This window comes from Prinia subflava, chromosome Z (genome assembly GCF_021018805.1).
Source record: "Prinia subflava isolate CZ2003 ecotype Zambia chromosome Z, Cam_Psub_1.2, whole genome shotgun sequence".
NCBI classification, from domain to species: Eukaryota; Metazoa; Chordata; class Aves; order Passeriformes; family Cisticolidae; genus Prinia; species Prinia subflava.
The window spans coordinates 80,496,153-80,519,748 of record NC_086283.1 but is presented as its reverse complement, the minus strand read 5'-3'; the positions used below and the strand labels follow the sequence as shown (position 1 = coordinate 80,519,748).

The 23,596-nt window shown below is 42.4% G+C and overlaps 1 protein-coding gene across 50 annotated transcripts in view; it reads right to left on the bottom strand.

Annotated features, from left to right (window-relative positions):
• Positions 1–23,596, bottom strand: part of CELF4 (CUGBP Elav-like family member 4) — a 676,060-nt gene that overhangs the window by 196,749 nt on the left and 455,715 nt on the right. For 12 of the 50 annotated variants that reach the window (XM_063422567.1, XM_063422590.1, XM_063422542.1 and 9 more), the window contains exon 5: positions 15,089–15,105. The exons of the other annotated variants lie outside the window; for them this stretch is intronic. In XM_063422567.1, coding sequence (XP_063278637.1) covers positions 15,089–15,105 — 17 coding nt within the window. The remainder of the gene's footprint in view (positions 1–15,088; positions 15,106–23,596) is intronic. 50 annotated transcript variants of the gene reach the window in all.

The following is a 23,596-nucleotide window of genomic DNA, read 5'->3' as shown; positions in this document are numbered from 1 at the left end:
GGAAGGAAGGGCGGAAGGAAGGAAGGAAGGAAGGGCGGAAGGAAGGAAGGAAGGGCGGAAGGAAGGAAGGGCGGAAGGAAGGAAGGAAGGGCGGAAGGAAGGAAGGGCGGAAGGAAGGAAGGAAGGGCGGAAGGAAGGAAGGGCGGAAGGAAGGAAGGAAGGGCGGAAGGAAGGAAGGGCGGAAGGAAGGAAGGGCGGAAGGAAGGAAGGAAGGAAGGAAGGAAGGAAGGAAGGAAGGAAGGAAGGAAGGAAGGAAGGAAGGAAGGAAGGAAGGAAGGAAGGAAGGAAGGAAGGAAGGAAGGAAGGAAGGAAGGAAGGAAGGAAGGAAGGAAGGAAGGAAGGGCGGAAGGAAGGAAGGAAGGAAGGGCGGAAGGAAGGAAGGAAGGGCGGAAGGAAGGAAGGGCGGAAGGAAGGAAGGGCGGAAGGAAGGAAGGGCGGAAGGAAGGAAGGAAGGGCGGAAGGAAGGAAGGAAGGGCGGAAGGAAGGAAGGAAGGAAGGGCGGAAGGAAGGAAGGAAGGAAGGAAGGAAGGAAGGAAGGGCGGAAGGAAGGGCGGAAGGAAGGGCGGAAGGAAGGAAGGAAGGAAGGAAGGAAGGAAGGGCGGAAGGAAGGAAGGAAGGAAGGAAGGAAGGAAGGAAGGAAGGAAGGGCGGAAGGAAGGAAGGAAGGAAGGGCGGAAGGAAGGAAGGAAGGGCGGAAGGAAGGAAGGAAGGGCGGAAGGAAGGAAGGAAGGAAGGAAGGAAGGAAGGAAGGAAGGAAGGAAGGAAGGAAGGAAGGGCGGAAGGAAGGAAGGAAGGGCGGAAGGAAGGAAGGAAGGGCGGAAGGAAGGAAGGGCGGAAGGAAGGAAGGGCGGAAGGAAGGAAGGGCGGAAGGAAGGGCGGAAGGAAGGAAGGAAGGAAGGAAGGAAGGAAGGAAGGAAGGAAGGAAGGAAGGAAGGAAGGAAGGAAGGAAGGAAGGAAGGAAGGAAGGAAGGAAGGAAGGGCGGAAGGAAGGAAGGAAGGAAGGGCGGAAGGAAGGAAGGAAGGAAGGAAGGGCGGAAGGAAGGAAGGAAGGGCGGAAGGAAGGAAGGGCGGAAGGAAGGAAGGGCGGAAGGAAGGAAGGAAGGAAGGAAGGAAGGAAGGAAGGAAGGGCGGAAGGAAGGAAGGGCGGAAGGAAGGGCGGAAGGAAGGGCGGAAGGAAGGGCGGAAGGAAGGAAGGAAGGAAGGGCGGAAGGAAGGGCGGAAGGAAGGAAGGAAGGAAGGAAGGAAGGAAGGAAGGAAGGAAGGAAGGAAGGAAGGAAGGAAGGAAGGAAGGAAGGAAGGAAGGGCGGAAGGAAGGAAGGAAGGGCGGAAGGAAGGAAGGAAGGAAGGAAGGGCGGAAGGAAGGAAGGGCGGAAGGAAGGAAGGAAGGAAGGAAGGGCGGAAGGAAGGAAGGAAGGAAGGAAGGGCGGAAGGAAGGAAGGAAGGGCGGAAGGAAGGAAGGGCGGAAGGAAGGAAGGGCGGAAGGAAGGAAGGAAGGGCGGAAGGAAGGAAGGGCGGAAGGAAGGGCGGAAGGAAGGGCGGAAGGAAGGGCGGAAGGAAGGGCGGAAGGAAGGGCGGAAGGAAGGGCGGAAGGAAGGAAGGAAGGAAGGAAGGAAGGAAGGAAGGAAGGAAGGAAGGAAGGAAGGAAGGAAGGAAGGAAGGAAGGAAGGAAGGAAGGAAGGAAGGAAGGAAGGAAGGAAGGATTTATTTTTCTCCTAAATTTTGGACACTGTACTGACTCTTTGCAATCTGCTTTCTTAATTTATTTCATTTGCTATTTCCAAAACCAATTTTCTGCTAAATACATTAGTAAAAAAGACAGAGAAATGTATTAGAAAGACATTTAGCTACCAGTTAAGACAGAAACAAACAAATATAAAAAGAAATATTGTCAAAGACTTTGCTCTCTACCCTATTGTTGTGTTTCACCTTTCCCTTGCTCTCTTGGCTCTCTTTTGGGAAAGAAGACCTGTCAAATTAAAGATGAATAAAAACTCATTAACAAACAACAGGTCTAGATGAAATTGCACTGGGATTACACTGGTGGGGTGGTCTTCCCCCACTTTTATCTCCTTTCAAAGATTGCAAACTCTTTTTCTCCTCCAGGGCTCTTTCCTCCATTCTGGTCCTGGCTAACTCCACTACTGCATAAACCCTGGGCTTGAAGGGCCCATGTGGGGAGAGAGTAGGAGAGAGAGGGAATTGCTTGTTATGCTTCCTTTTGTTTTTAATTAACCTCTGGTGTTTTCTTTGCCTGGAGATCAAATCCTCTCACCCCGATTTTTTACACATGCTTGCATTCAGACTGCAGAAAAATGAGATCAAGAGAAAGAAAAACAGAAAAAGTTAGAGGGGAAAACAAGCCTCTCCATCAAAAGGAGGAGCATTATATAGAGAGGGAATTGCATTCTGTGTAAGCTTTACAGCCCAATCTTTACTTATTTATCCTGGTATGAAGGAAACCCAGGGGAAGAAAACACACACAGATAGACAGATAGTGAGCCACCAGGCTTCTGTAACTCAGGATTCCTGCAGCAAACTCTCATTCCAGGGGCTTGCACAGGAACATCTGGGTTGGTCTTTGACACAGAGATGTGCTGTATAACCCTCCCTCTGCAAGGCTTTTCTTGCTCTTGAGCCCACACACGTCTTAAAGATGGTGATGGTTCAACAAATACCAACCCTGAAATACCTGAACTTATCCAGCAGATCTAAGGTTATAGCTGAAGCACATAGGGGTACTTCTATCTCCCTTTGTGGATGGACCAATTAGAGGTCAAGAAAACCTATAAAATACCCAACATACCACTTTAACAAGAAGACAATCAACATGGCTAACTTCTGCTCTGGTTGTGTTTGGAGAAGAAAAAAATATTTCAGATATGTATTGACACAAAAATATATGTGGGAGACAGGACAAGAAGATTTTTACTAAACAGATTAACTCAGGAAAAACAAAAGACTGGAGTAACAATCTACACTTAAACCTTTGTTCCACACAAATATAGATTGAAGATATCTGCAGAAACTGAAGAACAGATATTGATAAAAATCCTTCCTCTGTGGACTTGTTTGACAAGCACAGTGTCGTGCTGTGGAGAGGCTGCTCACTTCAGCACCCTAAGCCTTCCCATGAGTGCTAAAGTCCTCATATTTTTTGATCTCTCTACTTTGCCAGCAGTGCTGTTACATAAGGGAACACACCAAATAGCAGCTTTCCTGTGAAAAGTGTTATCTTTCCCAGAGAGAGACAGACCAGCAAAAAGCTTTCTGTCACTTTCAATAGGAACTTTGGGCTAAAGCCTCAGCTCAGGTAAATCAGTGTAGCTCCACTGAACTTCAAGTTGATGGAGCAGTTTGAAACCACTTGACCATCATCTTGGAGAATCCACAGCAATGGTGGTGCATGAGCCATGTATTAAAATAGCAATGGTAATAATGACAATAACAGAAATGGAATTTGCTGTGGGACACCACCAGCAAGCTGAAAACATGGACAGTATAAAGATTTGAGTGTGAGCTCCCTATTTTGTAGACCAGAGTTGGCAATTCTATGCTTTGTGTATCTTCACTTGGTATGTAATCATTCTGCTACTGCCCTGAAAATAGTGGAATTTGGAAGTTAGATGAGGGATATGATACAGTAAAAAAAACTTATTTCAATTATTGTGTAATTGAGTCCCTTACTCATTCACCATGTGTCCTAGGACAAATTCAAGTCAGGGAGTCACATATGTTCCTTACCACTCATGCATATATATACATAAATCATAGTGATACCCATAGAAAATAATTGTGAAATGTTTAGATTTTTCACTTCCACAGACCTGGATTTCTTTCTCTTGCTCTAAAAGAGAAATCCAGTCACTGTTAATGGCAGCAGGATCCTTACCATGACAGAATCAGCTACGACACAACAAAGTTATTAATGCACAAGGCAGTGCTATACAGGTGGGCTGTGTGAAGCATGTAGATGTTTATGGAAGCTTTAAATCTTGTGAAACTGAGCACACTTCCCAGTTTTATGATGCAGTTATAAATTGTTTTTCCTATTCCACACATAAGGACAATTCCGTGCTATCCCAACTTCTTTGTTATTTGGGTACGAAACAAACAAACCCTGAGAGCTGTGAGGGTCTTCACAAAGCCTTGGGTCTGCTGCCTATGAAGGAAGGTCCAGAACCAGAAGAAAGATTTGGCAGGCATCTGGAGAATCTACCTAGCTCAATTGACACAGTGCAGAACCACAATCAAGTGTGCAATTACTGACAGATACATTTTTTCCATTTTAAACCAGCGTCCAGTGACAGAGAGCCTCAGCCTCCCCAGACCATGAGTCCTACCCATACAGTTTCTTTCCTCCCCATTAGAAAAGATTTCTCTTAGTCAGAAACTTTCTCCATTCAATTGTCTGCCTCTTTGCAGTGGCAATAAGGAAGTGAATAGATCTTCAGACAGGTAACAGAAACCCTGTTCTTTCATTAGAGATGTCTGTTGTAACATACAGTAAATGGCTGATGCCACGAGATGCAGACATTGATACAGGGCAGAGAGTTATCCTGACAGAGACAAGGGGAAGGACATGTCCTTCCACTTTTTTTTCCAAATTTTATCAGAGCCAGTCTTTGAAAATTCAATATTCATTCTAAGCTCCTGCTTAATAAACTTGGCAAACATGACATTTTTAAAACAAAACAAAACCATGCTGTTCACTTTCCCTTTTCATTCTTAATTGGCCCATCTAAAAGCAATCAAGTGAACATTTAGCTGTGGTAGGAAGATCTGCAGGAGACCTCTCCTCCAAATGCCATTATTCAGGAGTGAGCAGGAGTGTGGATATATTTATGGAGTGTGGGAGGCGCACTGAAAATTCCCTTTCCATAGTGACAGAGGAGCAGAAGCACAGCCAGGGCTGGGACCAGTGGGGAAAACAGACACACAGTGCCCTGATGTTTGGGATTAGCTGTCCGGAGAAAGTCACAGCCTTCTCTGCCTATGGATTAGCCTCCTTTGATGGTGTCAGGGGAAATTAGGCATTAAAGAATAAACTATATGAGCAGCACACTGAGTATGGAGCTGCCTGAACTTGGCAAAAGAAAACACCACAGAGAAAGGGATCTCTTTCAACGGGTCTCACACAGCACCCTTTCTTAGGGGACTGACTTGCCAGGATTTAGGTGTGTTACACTCTTCTGGCAAAACACACCTACCCAGAGGAGAATCCCCTCTCAATCAGCTGCTCAGAGAAAAGAAAGTTAAATGCCAAGAGAGAGTCAGGCGTCTGTAAAGCATGGCTGTCAGCCTGTCTCTCCCACAGCTGAAATGTGGACCTGCTGAGGCACTTAATCTGTTTCACCTGTTAATGGGTTTGGGGGTATGGAATCCTCTCTCAGCTGCTTGGGGTGCGTGATGAAAGACATCAGGTGTAGATCACGCTAACTTTGCACAGCAGGTAATACAATTTCTAGAAATACACACACAAGTGTGTCTAGGGCAGGAATCAGATTTCAACAGTGGAGCCATACAGAACTTATAATTATATTTTGCATTTTTAATAGGCTTATTAACATAATAATACATTAGTCTAATAGAATATTAATGTGATGCAGAAATATTAGCATATTATAGATCCTTATTCATTAATATATTAGACCCTTATTGTATTAGTGGCACAATCTACTAGAGAAAATGTTGCTTTGTGTCTGATATTGCAGTCCCAGAAAAAATTGAGATTGGCAAATAAAGAGCCTCTTTGTGTCACAGGCTTGCCTGAGTCTAGGTGTTAATCCAAGAGCTGAGAAGAAAATGCTTTTGCAGGCAGAAAGCAGCTGATATTTGAGTCATTTTCCCACTTTTTCTGAATTCAACCTAAAAACTTTAAAAGCTTTTTCCATGAAAAAAAAAAGTACTCTAAATCCTAAACTCTTAAATATCTGAGAGCTGGAAGAAATAGATTCCATTTTCTGGAATTCAGATATCCTCCTAAAATATAAGGGAATGGGTTCAGATCACTGCTCTCCCACTGTTTTAAATTCTGGGGGAATTCTGTTCTGGGCACATGGTGGCCTTCCTGGTGACCAGCACCCCATTTCAGAATCTCCCTGTGTCACACTGTTCCAAAAAGATTATCTCAGCAGCTCATACCCTAATACTCCACAGAACTGATGAGAGAACTCACAACTGTCTGTCTGGCTTTCTGGCATTGGCCCTCTCTCCTAAACCACCCACCAGAATCAAAAGGACCGAAATGACAAACACTTAATTGAAAAGGGTAGCGTCCCATGAAAATACCTGACAAATCCTGTCAAATTAGGCCCCCCAAAATTTCTCTGTATCTTTGTTAAGATGCTGTCAGGTTGACAGCAGCCCTGGAGTCCCAGTCCTTATCTGTTCTCCCCATCCAGCCATTAACAGGAGGGGGGCCTTTTTGAGTGCATATTGCTGTGCATCCCTTTGTACTGGGGAAACAGGCTCCAAGGACATTTTTAAGGCAGACCCCTCAGACAACTAGAATGTCCAATCAGGGCTGCTTTCTCTGACAGGGACTCGACTTCCCTCTGGATGGGGCCACACACTGCAGTTGTGCTCAAGCTGCATATCAGGCTGAATGACCCCGATGTCCTTATGGCAACTGAATAAACATTCTCTATAAGCTACAGAAAACAAATATCATCTAGCGACTTAATCCCACATCTCTCATTCACAGACAGACTGACAAACAGGACTAATTCCTCTTATTAATACTTTGGGTATAAGCAGCAGCACTGACCAAGATGACTCATAGGTTAGATTATGTCCTTTTAACAGAAAAGGAAAATGTGTGAAACAGAAAAATTAGGAATGTCAGTAAGGATGAAGAGTTTTGAAGTCTGTTACTTCTTTTCTTCTTGTGAGGAAATGCAGTGCAGTTCTTTACAAAAGCAGATACTCCCCGAGATCCAGGTAACACTCTCAAAGAAGGAAGACAAAGGCAAGGTGGAAATCATAGCGCTTACCCCTCCAGAAAGCATTTGCTTCAACACGGCATCTCTGTGGCACAGGATTTTTTGAAACTCCTACTAAGGAGCTCAGCAAAGTAGGAATTTTACTTTTAAAAATAGTATACTAGATCCCCAGTAAACAAAGCTCTTGAATTGACCTGACTGTAGTGCATTTTTTTCTGCCTTACATTAGACCAAGAGGCTGTTTTCCTGGGCTCTTTTTCTCTTCTTTTTTTTCTTGATGCATTTAAAGAGCAGCTTTCCTCTTCTCCTTGTGATCATGTTAAATGTTTAATTGCTCTTTGCATTTGCTGACGGCATAACATAAGCCCCTGCAGTAAAAGAGATTTGTGCTAAAACTCAAGTGCTTAAGAAATAAGGAAAGGGGTTATATTTTGGGTCAGTTCAATTATCTCTATTTTTTTGGAATTATATATTAATTTTAATATAAGCTGTAGCACAGAAGTGCAATTAGCATTCAGACAATGTGAGAAAGTCTTGCCTGAAGTTAAGTGATGTGTAGAATCCATGCAGGGAATTCAGGGAGGTTAGGCAGTGCAGCTCACTGCCATAACAGAGCTAAGCCACGTCCTCAGATGGTGTAAATCAGCACCATCAGTGAAGTCATCCTGATTTACACCACATAATTAGGTCCCCCCATTGCTATTTGAGATGGGCTCAAGATGACAGCATTGGGATCACTGCTGGAATACAGACTTTTTCTAAATTCCAAATTACATTAAAGCCACCCAGTCAGACAGAGAACAAACCTTTTATTAGCAGGTATCAGCCATTCAGAACCAATGTCAGACACTCCAAACCCCCTCTGATTTAAGGAGTAAGAAAACCTTCCCTCCCACTTTCACTTCTGTCCAAAGCATATGCTTTTACACCCTCCATTTTAAGTTAAACCACTGCACTCTCTGCCTGGCCTAAAAGGAATGCTGAGCACTGGAGGTCCAAACTACTCTGGTGGGACCCATCTCCTTTTAAATTCATGTTTTGTGTAGCCACAGGCAGATGTTTATCCTCCTTCCCTATCTGTCTCCTCACACCTGAATCTGTTGTAACCCCTTAGCAGGGTTGACCTGAGAATTTTGCAGAGTTCTGACCCTTGTTTGGTGAATAACACAAGCAATCCAACTCCCTGCGTTTCCGGTCCCAAAACTCCAAGCAGTTCAAGTTGGGTGGTTTGTTCAGTGGTTTTGCAAAAGAGTCCTTTCTGGCAGAATCTGTCTAAACTCAAAGAATTAATGAGCTTGCGTTCTGCAACAGGCTGTGAAAGGAAAACAGCCAGAGAGACCCTTGACAGGACCCTTAATGCTGCTTTGTTGCTGGGTCTTCTTTTGGTTTATTCTTTGTTGGTTTGTTTTCCATAGATTCACCCTGCTTTTTCCCTTCCTAAATGCTGTTTTGGGTCTCTTCTTATTTAACAGAACAAGGTCAGCTCATCAGCAAAAAAAGAAAATGGAGAGTTTCGCAGGGTCCTAGACTGCTACCATCTACGAATATACTTTTTAACACATTCTGAGTAAAAATTATCCCCTCTGAGCCAAATGCAGATTGACAGCCAAACATAAAACAATCACATTTTATTAATTCATTTCCAGAGGTGTAAATGCCTAATCTAACACTACTTTGCTCTGACACCAGAGCAGAGTTTTTGGGCTGTCTTTTTTTTTTTTTTTTTTTTTTTTTTTTAGGAGATTTTTTTGGGAGGGAGGCTCTTGTTACTGTTTAAGGGAAAAGACAGGATTTCTGTGAATCCCTGGGGCTGTGGGATTGCTCACCAACATCTCAAGTCTGTTTTGCTTGTTTCTAGCTCAGAATGCAGCTTTTGTGTCAAAAACTGAAGCCTTTAACATTTTCAAAGCCCGTCTTCCTCTCAGTTGTGGTGCACATGCTGATGGGGCAAAACAAGGGCACCCAGAGTTCAGTAGCTCTTATAATTGGACCTAAACTGATTTCAGTCTAAGGTCAATTCAAAGAGGACGCTTCAGGTGCCATTCAGAAATGACAGGAGAGCCCAACATAAGACCTAATATTGCAGGAATAATGTAGCAATGGTCAGTTGGAAATCACTGCTGGAAAGTTGATGTTGGGATTGTCTCGCTTGCATGCAAACTATGGATCTAGATTATTTAGAAAGACAGATCGTCAGACTGACATATATGGGTAAGAAGATGAAATTCCACCCTTATCACTCTGTGATCCAGTTTAACCCGATTTTCCTTTATTTAATTTTGTGTGCATTACTACAAAGGTGTCCGTAACCTCACTATCAAAGTATGGGGGATGTGAAATTAGACTAATAGATAATAGAGATAAATAGTTACACCATTCAGCAGCTGTGCATTTTCCCTTACCTATCATGCATGCATTCATCTTTCAGTTTTTAGAGGTATCGAAAAGGGAAACATTCAATATTTAATATTTGTCTGCATTTTTTGAAGTGGTCGATACAAACACTGACAGACAAACTCACAGTTCTGCAGCAATCTCAGTCCTCTCAAAAATGATTCATTGAGCACCTCTGAAACATCAGTGTGAAGGCATTAGACCACATAAGAGACACTCGAAAGCTGTGCCCAGTGTTGAAAATTCACCTTTCTTATTTGCTTCTGCCTCACCCTGCACGTAGAAAAGCCACAACTCCATGACCTAACCTTTAGAAAATGCCTGATTCCCACTGCAGTTTAAAAACATGGGGCCATGGGGTAGGCTGCTGGTTTTGAGGATAGACAGTGGGCCTCAAAATACAGAAGAAATTTATATGACATGGCCCTTTTCCTAGGTGATTTAGTTGACATGAGGCAGGGTTACATGGTGGAGCTAAAAATTGTGCCATTTCTTAAGCAGAAGAAAAAATTCCCAACTTCCACTTTATCTGTCTGTAAAATATGAAAGGCTCACAGGGATCTGCTGCCCACCCACTGTCCCAAGGACTTGGGGGCTGAGTTAATCCCATCACACTAACAGAACGTAACAATGTGTTGGGAGTACTTACCACATTCCTGCTGGAAATTGAAGAAAGTTGCCATGGTTATTAGTAGCTCCTAATGATATTTGCATAGATTAACAGACTTTAATGCAATCATGAATGCTACAATCCCGGGGAAAATAATGAAGAAATCCATTATGAGGTAATAAAATAACTAAGTCAATACAGTAATAATTTGATCCCATATTAGTAATAATTTCATCTTCTGCTGCAAGGCAATTTTAATGCACATACCATTTCTGGACAGTTTTATAAATATCACCTTTGTTTGAGATAATTAATTAGCAAAACCAAAAAATATATTGCTGGTATTTTATACGATAAATTAGTTATTAGGTTTAAACTGGCAGGCTGTAATAAAACTTATTAAGATAAATATGCTGGGATTCTTAACACTTCAGAGAAGCTGTTCTCTGTCTTAAGGCTCTTCTGGTGCAAAGCTATCATTGCTGCTGGATGGTTTCTATGTATGCTAAAACCCAATTATGAAAATCGTGTTTATAACCCCAACTTGCTTAGCAATAGGAGTTGAAAGCATTAGCCCATATGTGCCCAGTGGATGAGACTAAGGTGAAGGTGAGTTGCTGAGGGCCCTATTATCTCACTTTCCACCATCAGTCAGAGCCTAGAGCCTCCTGCAAGACTAACCCAAACTAACTTCACTTCACAGGAACCCAGGTTCAGGTCATACTGTCAATAAAGAGGGGAGGTTTGCAGTCAGAGGTAGGGGAGAGGGAGAAAATTAATCATTAGGTGGGTGCTTACCAATTTCAGTTTTCCACTTCTTTTCTAATTTTGTGATTACTGAATTATTTTTTGCCTTCCAGAAGTGCCTGGAAATTACAAAAGACCTCAGAAACATCTGTGACAAAGTGGCCACTGGGGCCTAAATCTACTGCACTTGACAGTGACCACTGTTTCAAGCTCTCTGAAATATTCCGTCCATGTGGCTGGAGCTCTGAGAAAGCTGTGTGTTTGGGGAGCTGTCCCAGACAGATGGCAGAGGTTGGCTGAGACTGTCAAAACTGGATGGGGACCAGCTTCTTGCAAGGAGCACAGATCTTGCAGTCTAATGAGCTGATCTTGGCTCCCTGGAAGACAGTGTTGTGTGGCCAAAGCAAGGATTACTGTTCTGGGCTTCATGACACCACTCTCCAGGAAAAAAGTTATTAAATCATTAGATCGCCTTTGCATAGGGCAGCATTTGGGCCTTGCTTAAGCTTCCCCTGAGCCAGTTTACTGTCACCTTCTCAAGGCATTACAATTTCCCACCCTGGCCAAACTCAGCCTTTTAGCCACAGTTCTGCATCTAGCAAGGTTTCCAAATCCATGTCACTTTGAATTTGAAATGGTAGTCAGTGACACAAATTGATGATACATCAAACTCTAGCCCTTGGTGTGGGCCAATTCTTAATGCAAAATATGAATTTCCCCAAAACCTCATTCTCATTTATAAAAAACTCACAAGAGTTTCCTAGCTGGGAGCAGGCCATGAATGCTGTCAGAAACTACTATTAAGCCAATTTTGTAGCAAGTAAATAGTCAAAAGACAGAGAAAGTGGCCAAACCCATTATTCCTCCTGTTCAGAAAACCATGTCTGTTATACTATTAGGGCAGCACAAAACATTAAAGAGCTAAGGAACTCGCTCTACTGTGGACACACTCCCTTCCCTAGTAGACCACGAGTGTTACTCTTGAAATACAATGATGGAATCAATACTTTGTCATACTTGTTTAGCTTCTTTGGGGAGAACAAATGTTTTTCCCCACCATGCAGCAATGCCTTCATTTAGTGTATACTTTCTCATTGATGTACAAAGTGCTTTATGTACGAGTTTGATTTAGGAATCCCATAAGCTCTGGAGTGTTGGAAGAGTAACTGGGGCAAAAATCATTGTAACAAGACTTCGCTCTCAGTTTTGTTTCTTAAATGTTTTACTGACCAGTGTTGGAGAAGGTTGGTGGACTACAAGGACCTTCAATGTGACACAGAATGGCTGCTATTATGTAATCATGTCACAACCCAGTGCCAATTGGCATGGTCCATGGAATTCAGCTGGTGGGTTGTATGCCTTGCTTTTTAATGAGACCTTGTTAGACCTGAATTTCCAGTCCTAATATTGGGTATGTTAATGGGAAATCTGTTTAAAAGTGCTGTGACATAAAAAGGATTGCAGGTCTAGGCAAAACCTTAGAGATTATTCAATTTGCTATTATTTGTGGATGAATGTCAACCCTACTGCACTCCCTGTTCTATCATCTCTGCTTTGGTGTCTTGGAACGCACAACATTTGCTTTGACTGCTCAAAGGGGAAAGCAGAGTTGCTGAGGACCAGATTTTTGGGTGCAGGTTTATCCAGAGTGGTCTGAGGCTCTGTCTTGGATTATGCAACCAAAAAAAAAAACGTGTATTCTATTTCATCTGTAGAAAGCAGTTGGAGGATGGTTTCTTTTTTCTTTATCTCTTGTAACTCCAGGGGGAAGGAGGGTGGATGCCTTCTGATAACAAACCAGCTGTTAAAACCAGCTGGGGCAGTGTCTCTCATCTCTTTTAATAACTGTCCACCCCGCAAGGATATCTTCTGTTAATGGGCCATTAAGGCTCACCAATGACATGACACATTACATCATCCCATTGTGAGATGCTCCACCCAGTGAGGAGGAGCCAACCATTCCCTACCCAGATAAAATGGGGACACAGGGGCTCAAGACATCCTCTTTTCCACTGGATTCTCAGAGGAAGACTGGACTCATCTCACCACCACTGAACCTGTCTATAGGATCATCTCTACTCCAACAGAACCACATCTGTCACTCCAGGAGGGTTTATTTGGACTGCTTCCAACACCCTGGCTGACAGGGTGTCAGATCGTATTCCTGACTCTGTAAGGGTTTTCTAAGAATTTTGTTTGCTTGCTTGTTATTTGTATTTTTTAATATTCCTAGTAAAGAACTGTTACTCCTATTCCTATATTTTTGCCTGAAAGCTCCTAATTACAAAATTGTAATAATTTTGGAAGGAGGGTTTTTTACATTCTCCATTCCAAGGGAAACTCCAGTTTTCCCTAACAGATACCTGTCTTTTCAAACCAAGACAGACTCCTAATTATCTAGTGGAGCTATTTCTTTGGCTGATCTCCATCATGCCAGGTACACCTGACCCAAGTTCTGCTCAGTTTCTGTGATCCACAAGTGATCCAGTGTCTCCAAAATTATGTTTCAATGATGTCTTTTAGGTGGGTCCTCTGTTCGCTATTATAGTTCTCGCCTGTGTATAAAATGAGAAGTGTAAGCACAGGATTAAAACAGGACCACTTTTAAAATTACCCCATAAAATCTCTGAACTGCTTGGCAGAAGTGTGACTGATTAGTGGGACCATATAATCCCTTTCACCAAGACTTTATGGCTCAACAGGATGCGGTGAAAAAGTGTTTAAAGACACTTATGCCAGCCCTGGGGTGGGGGGTGTCTACCCCATTTTGGTCAAGTTGGAAAAGTCCCCGTATAATTGGCCATTTTGGGATTGTCTAGATCCTGAGAGGTTTGGGGGAACCTTGGAGCTCAGTTCTCTTGGCACCAGGGATCCTCATCTTCACAGAGTTCCCAACACCACTAACTAAATCAAATGCCCTCAGGGGTGAGGGCAGGGAGGAAAAGGCCTTCAGCATCTCCTGTGGAAAAGTGACTTTAGAGACAGGCGTCTCACAACTGCCATTCCCACAATTGTTCCCCTTGTCAATACTGTGACCTTTCTGAGGTGGAAGCTCCTTTTTATTACTCTGTGCACTGGGGTAAACCAGGCCATGCTGTGTTATCTACCCAATTTATCAACACTATTTACAGCAGGTCCATTCCACTGTCTGGCTTAACTCAGTGCCCAGAGACTCTGCATTGAAAGAAGAGGCTGCTGCTGAAGAGAAAGAAATGTCAATTCCAGCCTAGTCCCCTAAAGTGAAATAAAAGAAACACAGTAAATTAGTAAAGAGAAGTAAATACAGTATCTCCAGGGTGATTACGTCTATCTACTCCAATATAGGCAAGCATGAAACCAATAGAAACACTATCTTATCCTCTTAGTTATCACCGCACACAGAATGTCATCTCTTGGTGGCCTAAAAAGAGAGAAGCATGCCACATCCATCTTTAATGAATATGACACATCTCTCACCTGCTTGCATTTTGGCAACCCCAAACTGCTGATAAATGAGGTAGGAGAGAGTATGTTCTCCTTGCTTGCCCTGAATCATGAGGAGGGATTAAAATGGTTCTTGTTAGGCTTTTTTTTTCAATAATTTCTCTGGGTAATTTTGGCTTTTTTCTGCTTGTTCTGCTATGTTCTCTAAGAGCTCAGGTTCTCCAGAACTTGTTACCAGGATGTAATCTTTTATTCTTTTCAAATCAAAGGAAAACAGATTTTCATATGCACAAATACTTGTAAGAGCTGTCGATAATTGGAAATCCCTGAGTACCATGAGACACTGTTAAATCACAAGGGTGGCAATATGCTCTCCATCACACTCACATCATTTGAGCCTTGAGCCTGTTTTTCTAGCTGGTTCAAGTTCTCTGAAGTGGCAAAAAGGCCATACTCTTCCTCGGTGGCTCTGCAGCCCGGTCTGTAGGGATGCTCAAGCCATGCAAAGAGGGGATGATGCTCTGATACTTCACCATATGTCTCAACAAATAGCCCTTTGCAACGTGTCCTCCTGCTGTATGATCTGTACTGCCCTCTCTGTTCAACAAGGATCATGCTATGCCCATCCTTGTGTCCTTCAAATGATTTATATATTTATTATAAGTTTATCTGTCTTACCCCCCTCCAGCCTGGATTGATGTCAGTCCTTGATAGCTCCACTAACTCAAGACTAAACAGGTAGTCATCAATATCTTGGATTTGTCTTCTATTATTTAGAGCTGTATTGAACTATCACATGGATGTTCCATGGGCACTGTGATGAGCAAAAGAATTTATTTGTTTCCCTACAGCTGAAATACAGCCCCCACAAGCCCCACAGCTGTGATGTATCAAAATGTCTGGACATACTTAGAAATCTAACTCAACCATGTCCTCACAGATTTACAAAATCAATCAGAGCAAAATCAGGGGACATGGTGGAGGCTGCTTTCTTAAATCATATTTGAAATTAAGAAAATAGCAAGAACAAAACAAGAAAGAAAAGACCTGTGTATAACGACCAATTCAGACAGTCCATTGAAACTAAGGGCTCTGCTCATGTTTCCTATTATAATTACTCTTTATTACTGCCTCTCTTTGATAGTTTGTCTACAAACTAGCCCTTGACAGCCCTCCCTCTAAAGCAGTCGCTATATTTGTTGCCCTCCTGGAGCTGGGAGGCATACCTGCCCATGTGAAACACCTAAACAGACACCTGGCCCTGAGGCCCTGAAGAAACGTCAGCTTGCACATTGCCTTCAAGCCAGAGCTTCTTTCTAGCCACTGTGGATTTTGGCCATGAAGATGATACAGCAGATGACAGGAAAGGAGGCAGCTGAAGAGATCAAGACCCCCTTCCTTTGACGTTTGTAAGTACTTCACCAGGGGATGAGAGAGCCAGGTCAAGGCAATGTCTCCTAAGGGGAAAGGCCCTAACATTGTACTAGGTTTGCTCACAGCATGGCCGTTGACAGCCCCAGGTTCCCCACAGCAACAGCAGCAAGTCCTGGAGACACGCAAAGGCAAAGCAGAAGGAATTTAACAGGATTAGATTGCACCTATTCCAGAACAACCATCCCTCCTGTGATTCCCTTTGTAACTGATTCCTTGCTCACACTGCTGAGCAGAATGCTGCCACCGATGGTGGTGGGTTGTTCCAGAGTCACTGTCATTCAACTTTTGGTAGCTGCCTCCTAAGGGTCTCATGGTCATTTAGGCACTGCCAATGTTGTGAGATGCTTTTAACACTCCTATCTGATTGGCAGTGAAGTGTGACACAACTAGCACTGAACTTCTGCAGTGTCTGTAAAAGATAAGGGGAGGGAAAGAAACTTGAATAATTTATGTAGTTAGTTTAATTTAAATAATTTATATGCTAAGCATTGCAAACAGAGCTGAAGTTGATAATGAGTCTGAGAAGCACATTTTGAACTCAGTTGCAGATTCTACTGCATTGTAATTCCTGCAGGATACAGGATTTCCTAGCAGTATAAAGGCCTGGGAGTGTAAACAAGGTAGTTACTTGACGAAGACTCTATACAGATTCCTTCTTTGCCAATTACCACCAGATCATCTTATGTTCTTCACAGTTTGTTCAGTTTGAACCTCCTAAAACTATCAAAAGCTTCATGCATTTTTCCAAGCCACAGAGAGAAGCCTGGCTCCATTGTCTGACAAATAACAGTTTGTAACTGGTGTAATCTGTAATCAGGAATCAATTAAAGAGATATCAACAGGAAGGGAAAGATAAGGGAAAACCAGGAGAAAATCAATGAACAACATAAGGGAATTGATCATTCAAAGGGTCTTTCTCAAGCCACTGGGTCCTCTCAGAGGAAGGTTTGCTGCACGTTGTACAGGTTTTGTCGTACCTTTCTCTGCTTTTTTGGTCCCATTTGCATGAGGAAACCCTTCTCTTTTGCAGTAAAGGAGAAAAAAAATATATATCCAAAATCCCCACCTTCCGGGTTCAGTGAGTGGCCACTACTTAGAATGCAAGAGAAATCCATCTGAGAGGTTACTTAGAGCTAAAGAAAATTGATTCTAAACTTTGTGAATTTGTGCATGAATTCACAGGGAATATCTCCAGGAGCACTTTAAAAGATGTATATATCCTCCTCAGAGATGCAAGCATCAAACAGATCACTAGCACACAGCTCATGAAAAATAATTTCCCACAAATCCTTACTCAGTTTGAGAACCATCTTTGTCATAGCAGACCAGCTATTGCTACTGACTTCTTTTATCAAGATTTTTTTCTTCTGCTTGATTTTCGAATGTCCTTAAAACCATACTGGCTAGTTTCAAAGAAGCCACTAGAACAGGGGTAATGAACCCATATTACCAACTCCAGCAACTGCTTAGAGAGTCAGAATGTTTTGTGTTGATCCATGACTCCTCTCAGAGTTCTGCAGTTATGTGTACAAATCACAGGTCTTCAGTTAAATAATAAATACTTTTCCAGACACGAATTGCTGAACAACAAAAGCCTGAAAATATGAACCAAGTCCTGAGCCCTGAAGACTTGAAAACTACAAGAGAAATGATAAGAAGACAAATATAACCACTAAGAAAAAAAAAAAACACCCAACTTTTTAAGCTAGAATCAGTGCTAGGATTTTTTGGGGGTCTTATTCATCACTTTTGAAGATTTGTTCATTGCTTTTGAGCTTTTTTTTTGTAAAATACTATGATTTGTGTCAATTTTCTTGTTGATTATACCACAGTTAGGGAATTCATATGCCCAGTGAAAACAACAGTGATTGTGAAGCTTAGAACTGGTTTCAGGGTCTTTTCAGGATCCCAAGGGTGTTAAAGACAAAAGCTTAATGTAAGGAAGTCTAGAGGACACCATCAGTCTGCCAAGGAAGACAAAGGGAGTTTAGGGTCTCTTTGAGCCACACGGGTAGATGTGGGAAAGATCATACAAGTACAGAAAACATGGTTGTGGTAAGAGCTGCCTCCAGTGAAGGACTTAGCTACATTGCTAAAAGCAGAAAAGGCTTTGGGAAGCTGGGGTCATCACCTCTGGGAGCAGATTTTACTAACTGTTAAGATGTGCACCTCTTGTATCTCAGCCAAAGCTCAAATGAAGACAGTGTATTCAGACAAGAGCTCCTGCACACCACACCTTTACTTTCTCTCTGAGCCCTCTACCCTTTGTTTGAAAAATCATATACTTCAGTATCTGAAGTAATCACTCCACTGCTGTCTGCCACTGACTTGTAAAAAAAATTCCACGTTTAACAGGAGGCAGAAACTTTTGGGTAAAGCCAGCGCTTTCCTTTCTAAATGAAATGTGGGATGTATGACAAGGAAACCTGCTCTTTACTAATCATGAATAAAGGCAGCAGAGTCTAGCTGGCTCCTCTTTGTTCTGGCAGTTTGTCTCATAAATCAAGAATATGTCCAATCCCTCCTGGTGCTGACCTAGATGAACTCCAGAGATAATTTCCAACCCCACCTATTCTGTAATAAACTGAACCTAGTTGAACTATCTTTAGAAAACATGGGTGAGGAGTGGAGAGACAAGGAACTAGAGAACTGGGTATGATTCACAGCACTTCAGCATATAAAGGTGGCTAGAAATAAAACTTATCCTTTGAGTTAATTTCTTGTCCAAATTGTCAGGAAATGTTCTGAAGGAAAGGAACTTGTATTTACATCACTGGTCAGATTTTATTCTAGTCAAGGATGAGATAAACCACGTCAAACAGCAGCAGACTTATCTACTTTAGCATTACATGTTTTGGGTTTTGGATGTCTCTCCAGGTGAAATACTGAGGATATTGAAAAAGACAACAGAATTTGCTGCACTGGCCTTTATACTGTTGGTCCCTGTCCTCTGCCAGGTAGTGCTTGCTGCCTTGGAAGATGGTGCTCTCCCCAACACCCCCATAATTCAGAGGGTCAATTATGCAAAGCTAAACAGAGAGAGCAGGAGAATTATTTCCTGACCCCATGCACCATCAGTTGAAAGACTGGCTGGTGATGTCTTGATCCCAACAGCAAACTATTGCAAATGCTGGTAAATAAAGGCATTTAAATTCCATTGCAGCAAGATATGGAGTAACTTTTCTTTCCTTCAAGATCTCCTTTTGTTGTTTAAAACAAAAGCAGGGATGAACCTTTCTCCTGGTGGTGGGTGGTAACAGCCAGAGCTCCTCTGACCTCTTTGCATCTGACAGCCCCATCCCTTTGCTCTTTAGGGAGGGAAAGGTTGAAGATCACCTCTGCCTTTCTTGCTTCCTTCCCTGATGCTCTCTGAGAAGAAAAGGCCTGAAACTCATATTGGTGACAGCAACGACAGGGTCTATTGTGTCACTGCACATTTAAATTAACAAAACATCCAAAGTTGCCTCTCCTCCTCTCTCTGCCTCTTGGCACCTCTCTTCCTCATTCAAAGCTAAGCTGACCAAGCATTTCCTCTGCCTGATTCCCACCCAGGACTGAGCATCCCTTTCTGCCCTCCCCACAACATATTCATCTTTCTCCATTCCTCACCAGTGATGGGACCTCAGCAGAACAGTGGCAGAGAGAATGAAGAGCAAGCTGATCCCATGCTCCTGTCTCACTTGAAACACCCAATACATCTCTCAGTTTCTTCCACAAGTCTGTGTTTCTAAAAATGCTTTCCATTCTGGCCAGTTCTTTGCCACTACCCTTCCCATTCCCTTAAAAACCCTTAATAATTTTTTTTCTTTTCTTTTTTTTTTTCTTTCTTCTCCTTTTCTGAGGTACTAGAGGACTGAGGTAGAGTTCACCAAATTAAATATTAACCATCTTTCTTCCTTCTCAGAAAATCTCCTATTACCAATAGTAACACCCTCCCCACCAACCTGTCTTTGTAACTCTGTGTGTGGTGTTGTAACTCTGGCTGACCCAACAGGGAGAAGGAAGAAGAGGACAAGACACAGCTCATAGTCACCATGGCAGGTTTTTTCATCGCTTCCACTTATTGGAAATAACAATGAAAAAGAAATAGAGAAGGAATTAAAAGAGGCATGGAGAAAGTTTCTCTGCAAAGAAGACAGGTGTTTAACTAGAGAGCTGCTGTAATCCACTTTCAACTACTGCTCTTTTGCTAGAATCAGGAACCTCACAGACATGATGTACAACTCCGTCCACTCTCCTGAACTAATGTGCTACAGCTCCGAAGCCTCTCACTTTGTAAAGGATATTAATAATTTCCATTTTTTTGTTGTCCTTATTATTTTTGTTTTTGAAAATCTCGTACTAAGAAAAGCAACCTGAATCACTCAAGTGACAGAGTTTGCTCAAGCCTGAGGACTTCATTATTATTATTGCATTAAGTAGTAATAGTAATTAAATTATGCACAGAAAATAAGTCGTGATCCCTGCCATTAATGTCTCAAAATCCAGTAGACTAGTAGATTCTTAATGACAAACACTGGTCAAACTCACCGAAATCACAACCATCACATCAAATAAACTATTTGTGTGTGTTGGGGAGAGGAGAGTTTTTGTTTTGAATTCTTTTGTGGCCTTTTTCCCTCCCCCTTCAAAATTATGCACAGAACACTTAATTCCACCTTTCAAGAATACGTTTTAGGTCAAATGTCCCCTTTTCTCTGCTAAACCCACAGATCATTTTCTCCTTTAAGTGAGGATAATTATCTGTTGTTTGAAAAAAGGTAATTGAAGGACTTCTGATGAAAGTGGAATCTTCCCACAATTCAAATAATAGTGCTGAAAGCCATTTCTTGTGAGAGCAATAGTTTAGCTGTCTTACATCCCCAGCCTTCACAGGGCTGAGCTCCCCTGCCAGGCTACAAATCCCACGGTGCCCCCCATCCACAGCATTTGCCTGAGGCACCGCGACAGCTCAGGTCTGGCCGCCTGGAAATTGAATTTCAATTTGAGGAAAGTCTAAATGTTTTTCTTCAATCAAAGATGTCAGACTAAAAAAGTTTCAGTGTTTCTAGAACTCCTTATCCCAAGACGAGTTTTGATATTCTGCCTTTTCATTCCAATCCAGAACAAAACCAAATGTTGACAAAACAGTAATTGCTTAAGTCAGCTTTCCTGTTTGGGTTCATTTAGTTAGAGAAGGGCAGAAGATTATGAGGACATTTCCACTTTCATTTGATTCACTCAGGAAGTTTTAAAATAAGGTGGAATCCTTTCCCTCTTAAAGGAATATTAGCGTTTGGTTTAACTATTTTAAGTAAGGCCATGGTTAAATGTTTTCCAGGTACATGGAACTAGCTAAAGGATCACAAAAGCTTCAGGCGCATAAAATAAAGTGCTGATCTTAGATACCGCTACTTCAAATGTCTTTGATGTTTTTGATGCTTTAACTGTGTTTCAAAAAGTTTCAGATTCAACCTTGGGTTCAGATAGAATCTGGGAATAATGCCCAGCTGCAGAAAATCTACTTTCTATTCTTCTGCATAAAACTAATGTTAAAACTTGAAGACTGTAGCGGAGCTAGCTGTTTCACTGATGTAACTTGACTGTGTGCTCACACCTGATCTGGATATATTAACACCACTGTGTTTAACACACAGCTCCTATATTAGAGATTTTTGTGCTATACATAAGTAATTATCCTTTTTCTGTTGACCTGAGATAACTCATCAAACAAATGCCCTTAGACCTACCACCCATGCAGGCAGTAGAAGGCACAAGGAGCCCAAAAAGCGGATGACAACTCATAAGCTTTGGTAGCTGGATAATTTTAGATCATGTGGCCACAGTCCCGTCCGGCATGATTACACTAGTACAAGGTTGTTGCGGGTTCATTCCTGATTTTGAGCCATAGACCAAAGTAGCTGCAATATCAGATACCTGCAATTTGGCACCAGTAATGTTTAGTCACCTCCGAATTACATATAGGTTTTCTTAACTGCTAATCCTGCCCAATTCAATTCTGATCCGAGCACTAAAGAACCTGGCTCCATTTTTGACATAACTGTAAAGAAATCATCATGCCACACTTTATAACCTGCAAATGACTGCACAGGGAGAGCCTGTGGATCCAGGCAGCATGTCCTATCTCTGACAAAGGCCAGCAGTCGATGAGTGGAAAAACTCCATAAGAACAGGTGCTGATGCTGCCTGGGGGTGTCTTCCTAGCCTTGAAACTTAATTGATAAAATTATTGACAAGGTGCATGATGCAAGGTACCATCACCACACACTTTTTTTTTCAGGGAGACTGACAAAGTGAAACTATCACCCATCTACCCAGGGATGGACTTAGCAACACTCCCTCAGCGACTTATAGTCTGACATTGGGCTTTCACATTGCAGCAAAGGAGGGAAAGGCATTTCAAAACATGTTTGTGAGACAACAGAAATCAGCAAAGGATACTCAAGGGCAAACATAGCACCTGAAACTACTTGTAATTCACATTTTGTTCCTGAGGAGGTAGAGCATGTTGGCAGTGTCCCTTTAACTGCTTTGACACCACAGAGCCACCAGCAACAGACTCTCCCTGCCAGTAACCCAGTCAGCGGTGACTCAAAGACACACTGGGTTAGGGAAAAGACAAGCATGTTTCTCCTAGAGCCTTCACTGAAATATCTCACTCTTTAACAATATTGCTCTTCAGTCCCTTGTTTCTCAGAACACTTTGTTACTGGACTTCCTCTTTTCCCATAACACTCCTCGCAAAATCTAACGCATTTCCAATGAAAACAGAAGATCAAATACCTGTCCCGAATGCACCTGAGACCCAGCAGCAGCAGCAGGTGTGCATCTCCAGGATAACATGGGTTTGGGTGACAGACATCCCTCTTTTTTAAAATTCTTAAGAATAGCTCCATGTATAATTGAAATATTTCTGCCTCGCATTATCATCGCTCAGTTGATCATGACATATGACAGCTGCTAACTAAACAAGTAACACGGGCAATAGCACAAATAATGTGTTTTAAAACCAATCTAGGAACTGAACAGCTGAAGCAAGGCTTTGTTGTGTGGATGATTATGCTGAGGAAGAATGAAAAGCTGCCTGAACTGTACAGAGTTCAGCTGACCTGTGGTCTCAATCAAAATTCTTTAAAGAGTCTTTTAAATACCTAAAGTCGATGAGGTTAAAGTGCACTTAGAGTTACACTTCTGACTTGTGTGGAGAAACTATCTTGTGTTCCCAGTCTGTAACAAAAAGCAGGGAGGAGAAAAGAAATCTTCCTATTTACTCTAGTGATTTTAGAAGATGCTCTGCCAGAACAGAAGTGACCTTTGCAGAGGTGCACAAAGTGACTGCCTGACAGTTCTGTTTTTGCACCTTAGGGGAGGCTGTTCTTGATTCTGTGTGGCATATATCCTCTGCTCTCTGCAGACCACCACTGAAATCACCTGAACTCATGCACAGAGAAGACAGTGTCATCTCTAGTCCTGTGTTCAGCACAGAGGGTGACAAACGAAGACAATCTTCTGTCCTCAGCTGAAGGATAGCTATGATCTGAACCCTAGTGAAGACGTTTCCAGGATGAACATTAAGATGGAGGATTTGGCTATGTGTTAACATCAAAGAGATTTACAGCAATTTACCTGTCTGTGCAGAGAATTTCTTCTTGGAAATGCCAAGGACTGCATCATTTCACTACTGCTAAAAATATCTGTTAAAGGAAAGGATGGGAAGTGATGGAGAAATGAAGAACAGTTATAAGCCATTTTCTGACCATATACTGGCCATTAACATCAGTCTAGAAGAAGTCATGTTGTATTTGGGATCTCTTCAATGGTCAGAACCAAACCATAGACTGAAAAGCTGAATTTGCTTATGGGCAACAGTGACAGTCATCCTGAACCAGTCATGGGCACTTTGGGTGCTGAACAACCAAGAAAAGCTTCTGGGAGCAGTAGCCCACCCTACTGAGATCAAAACAGCTGCCTTGATAAAGGCAGGAGTGTTTGAGAGCTTCTTCAGCAGGGCACACCTGTGAGGGTGGACAAACAGCCAGGGTGACATG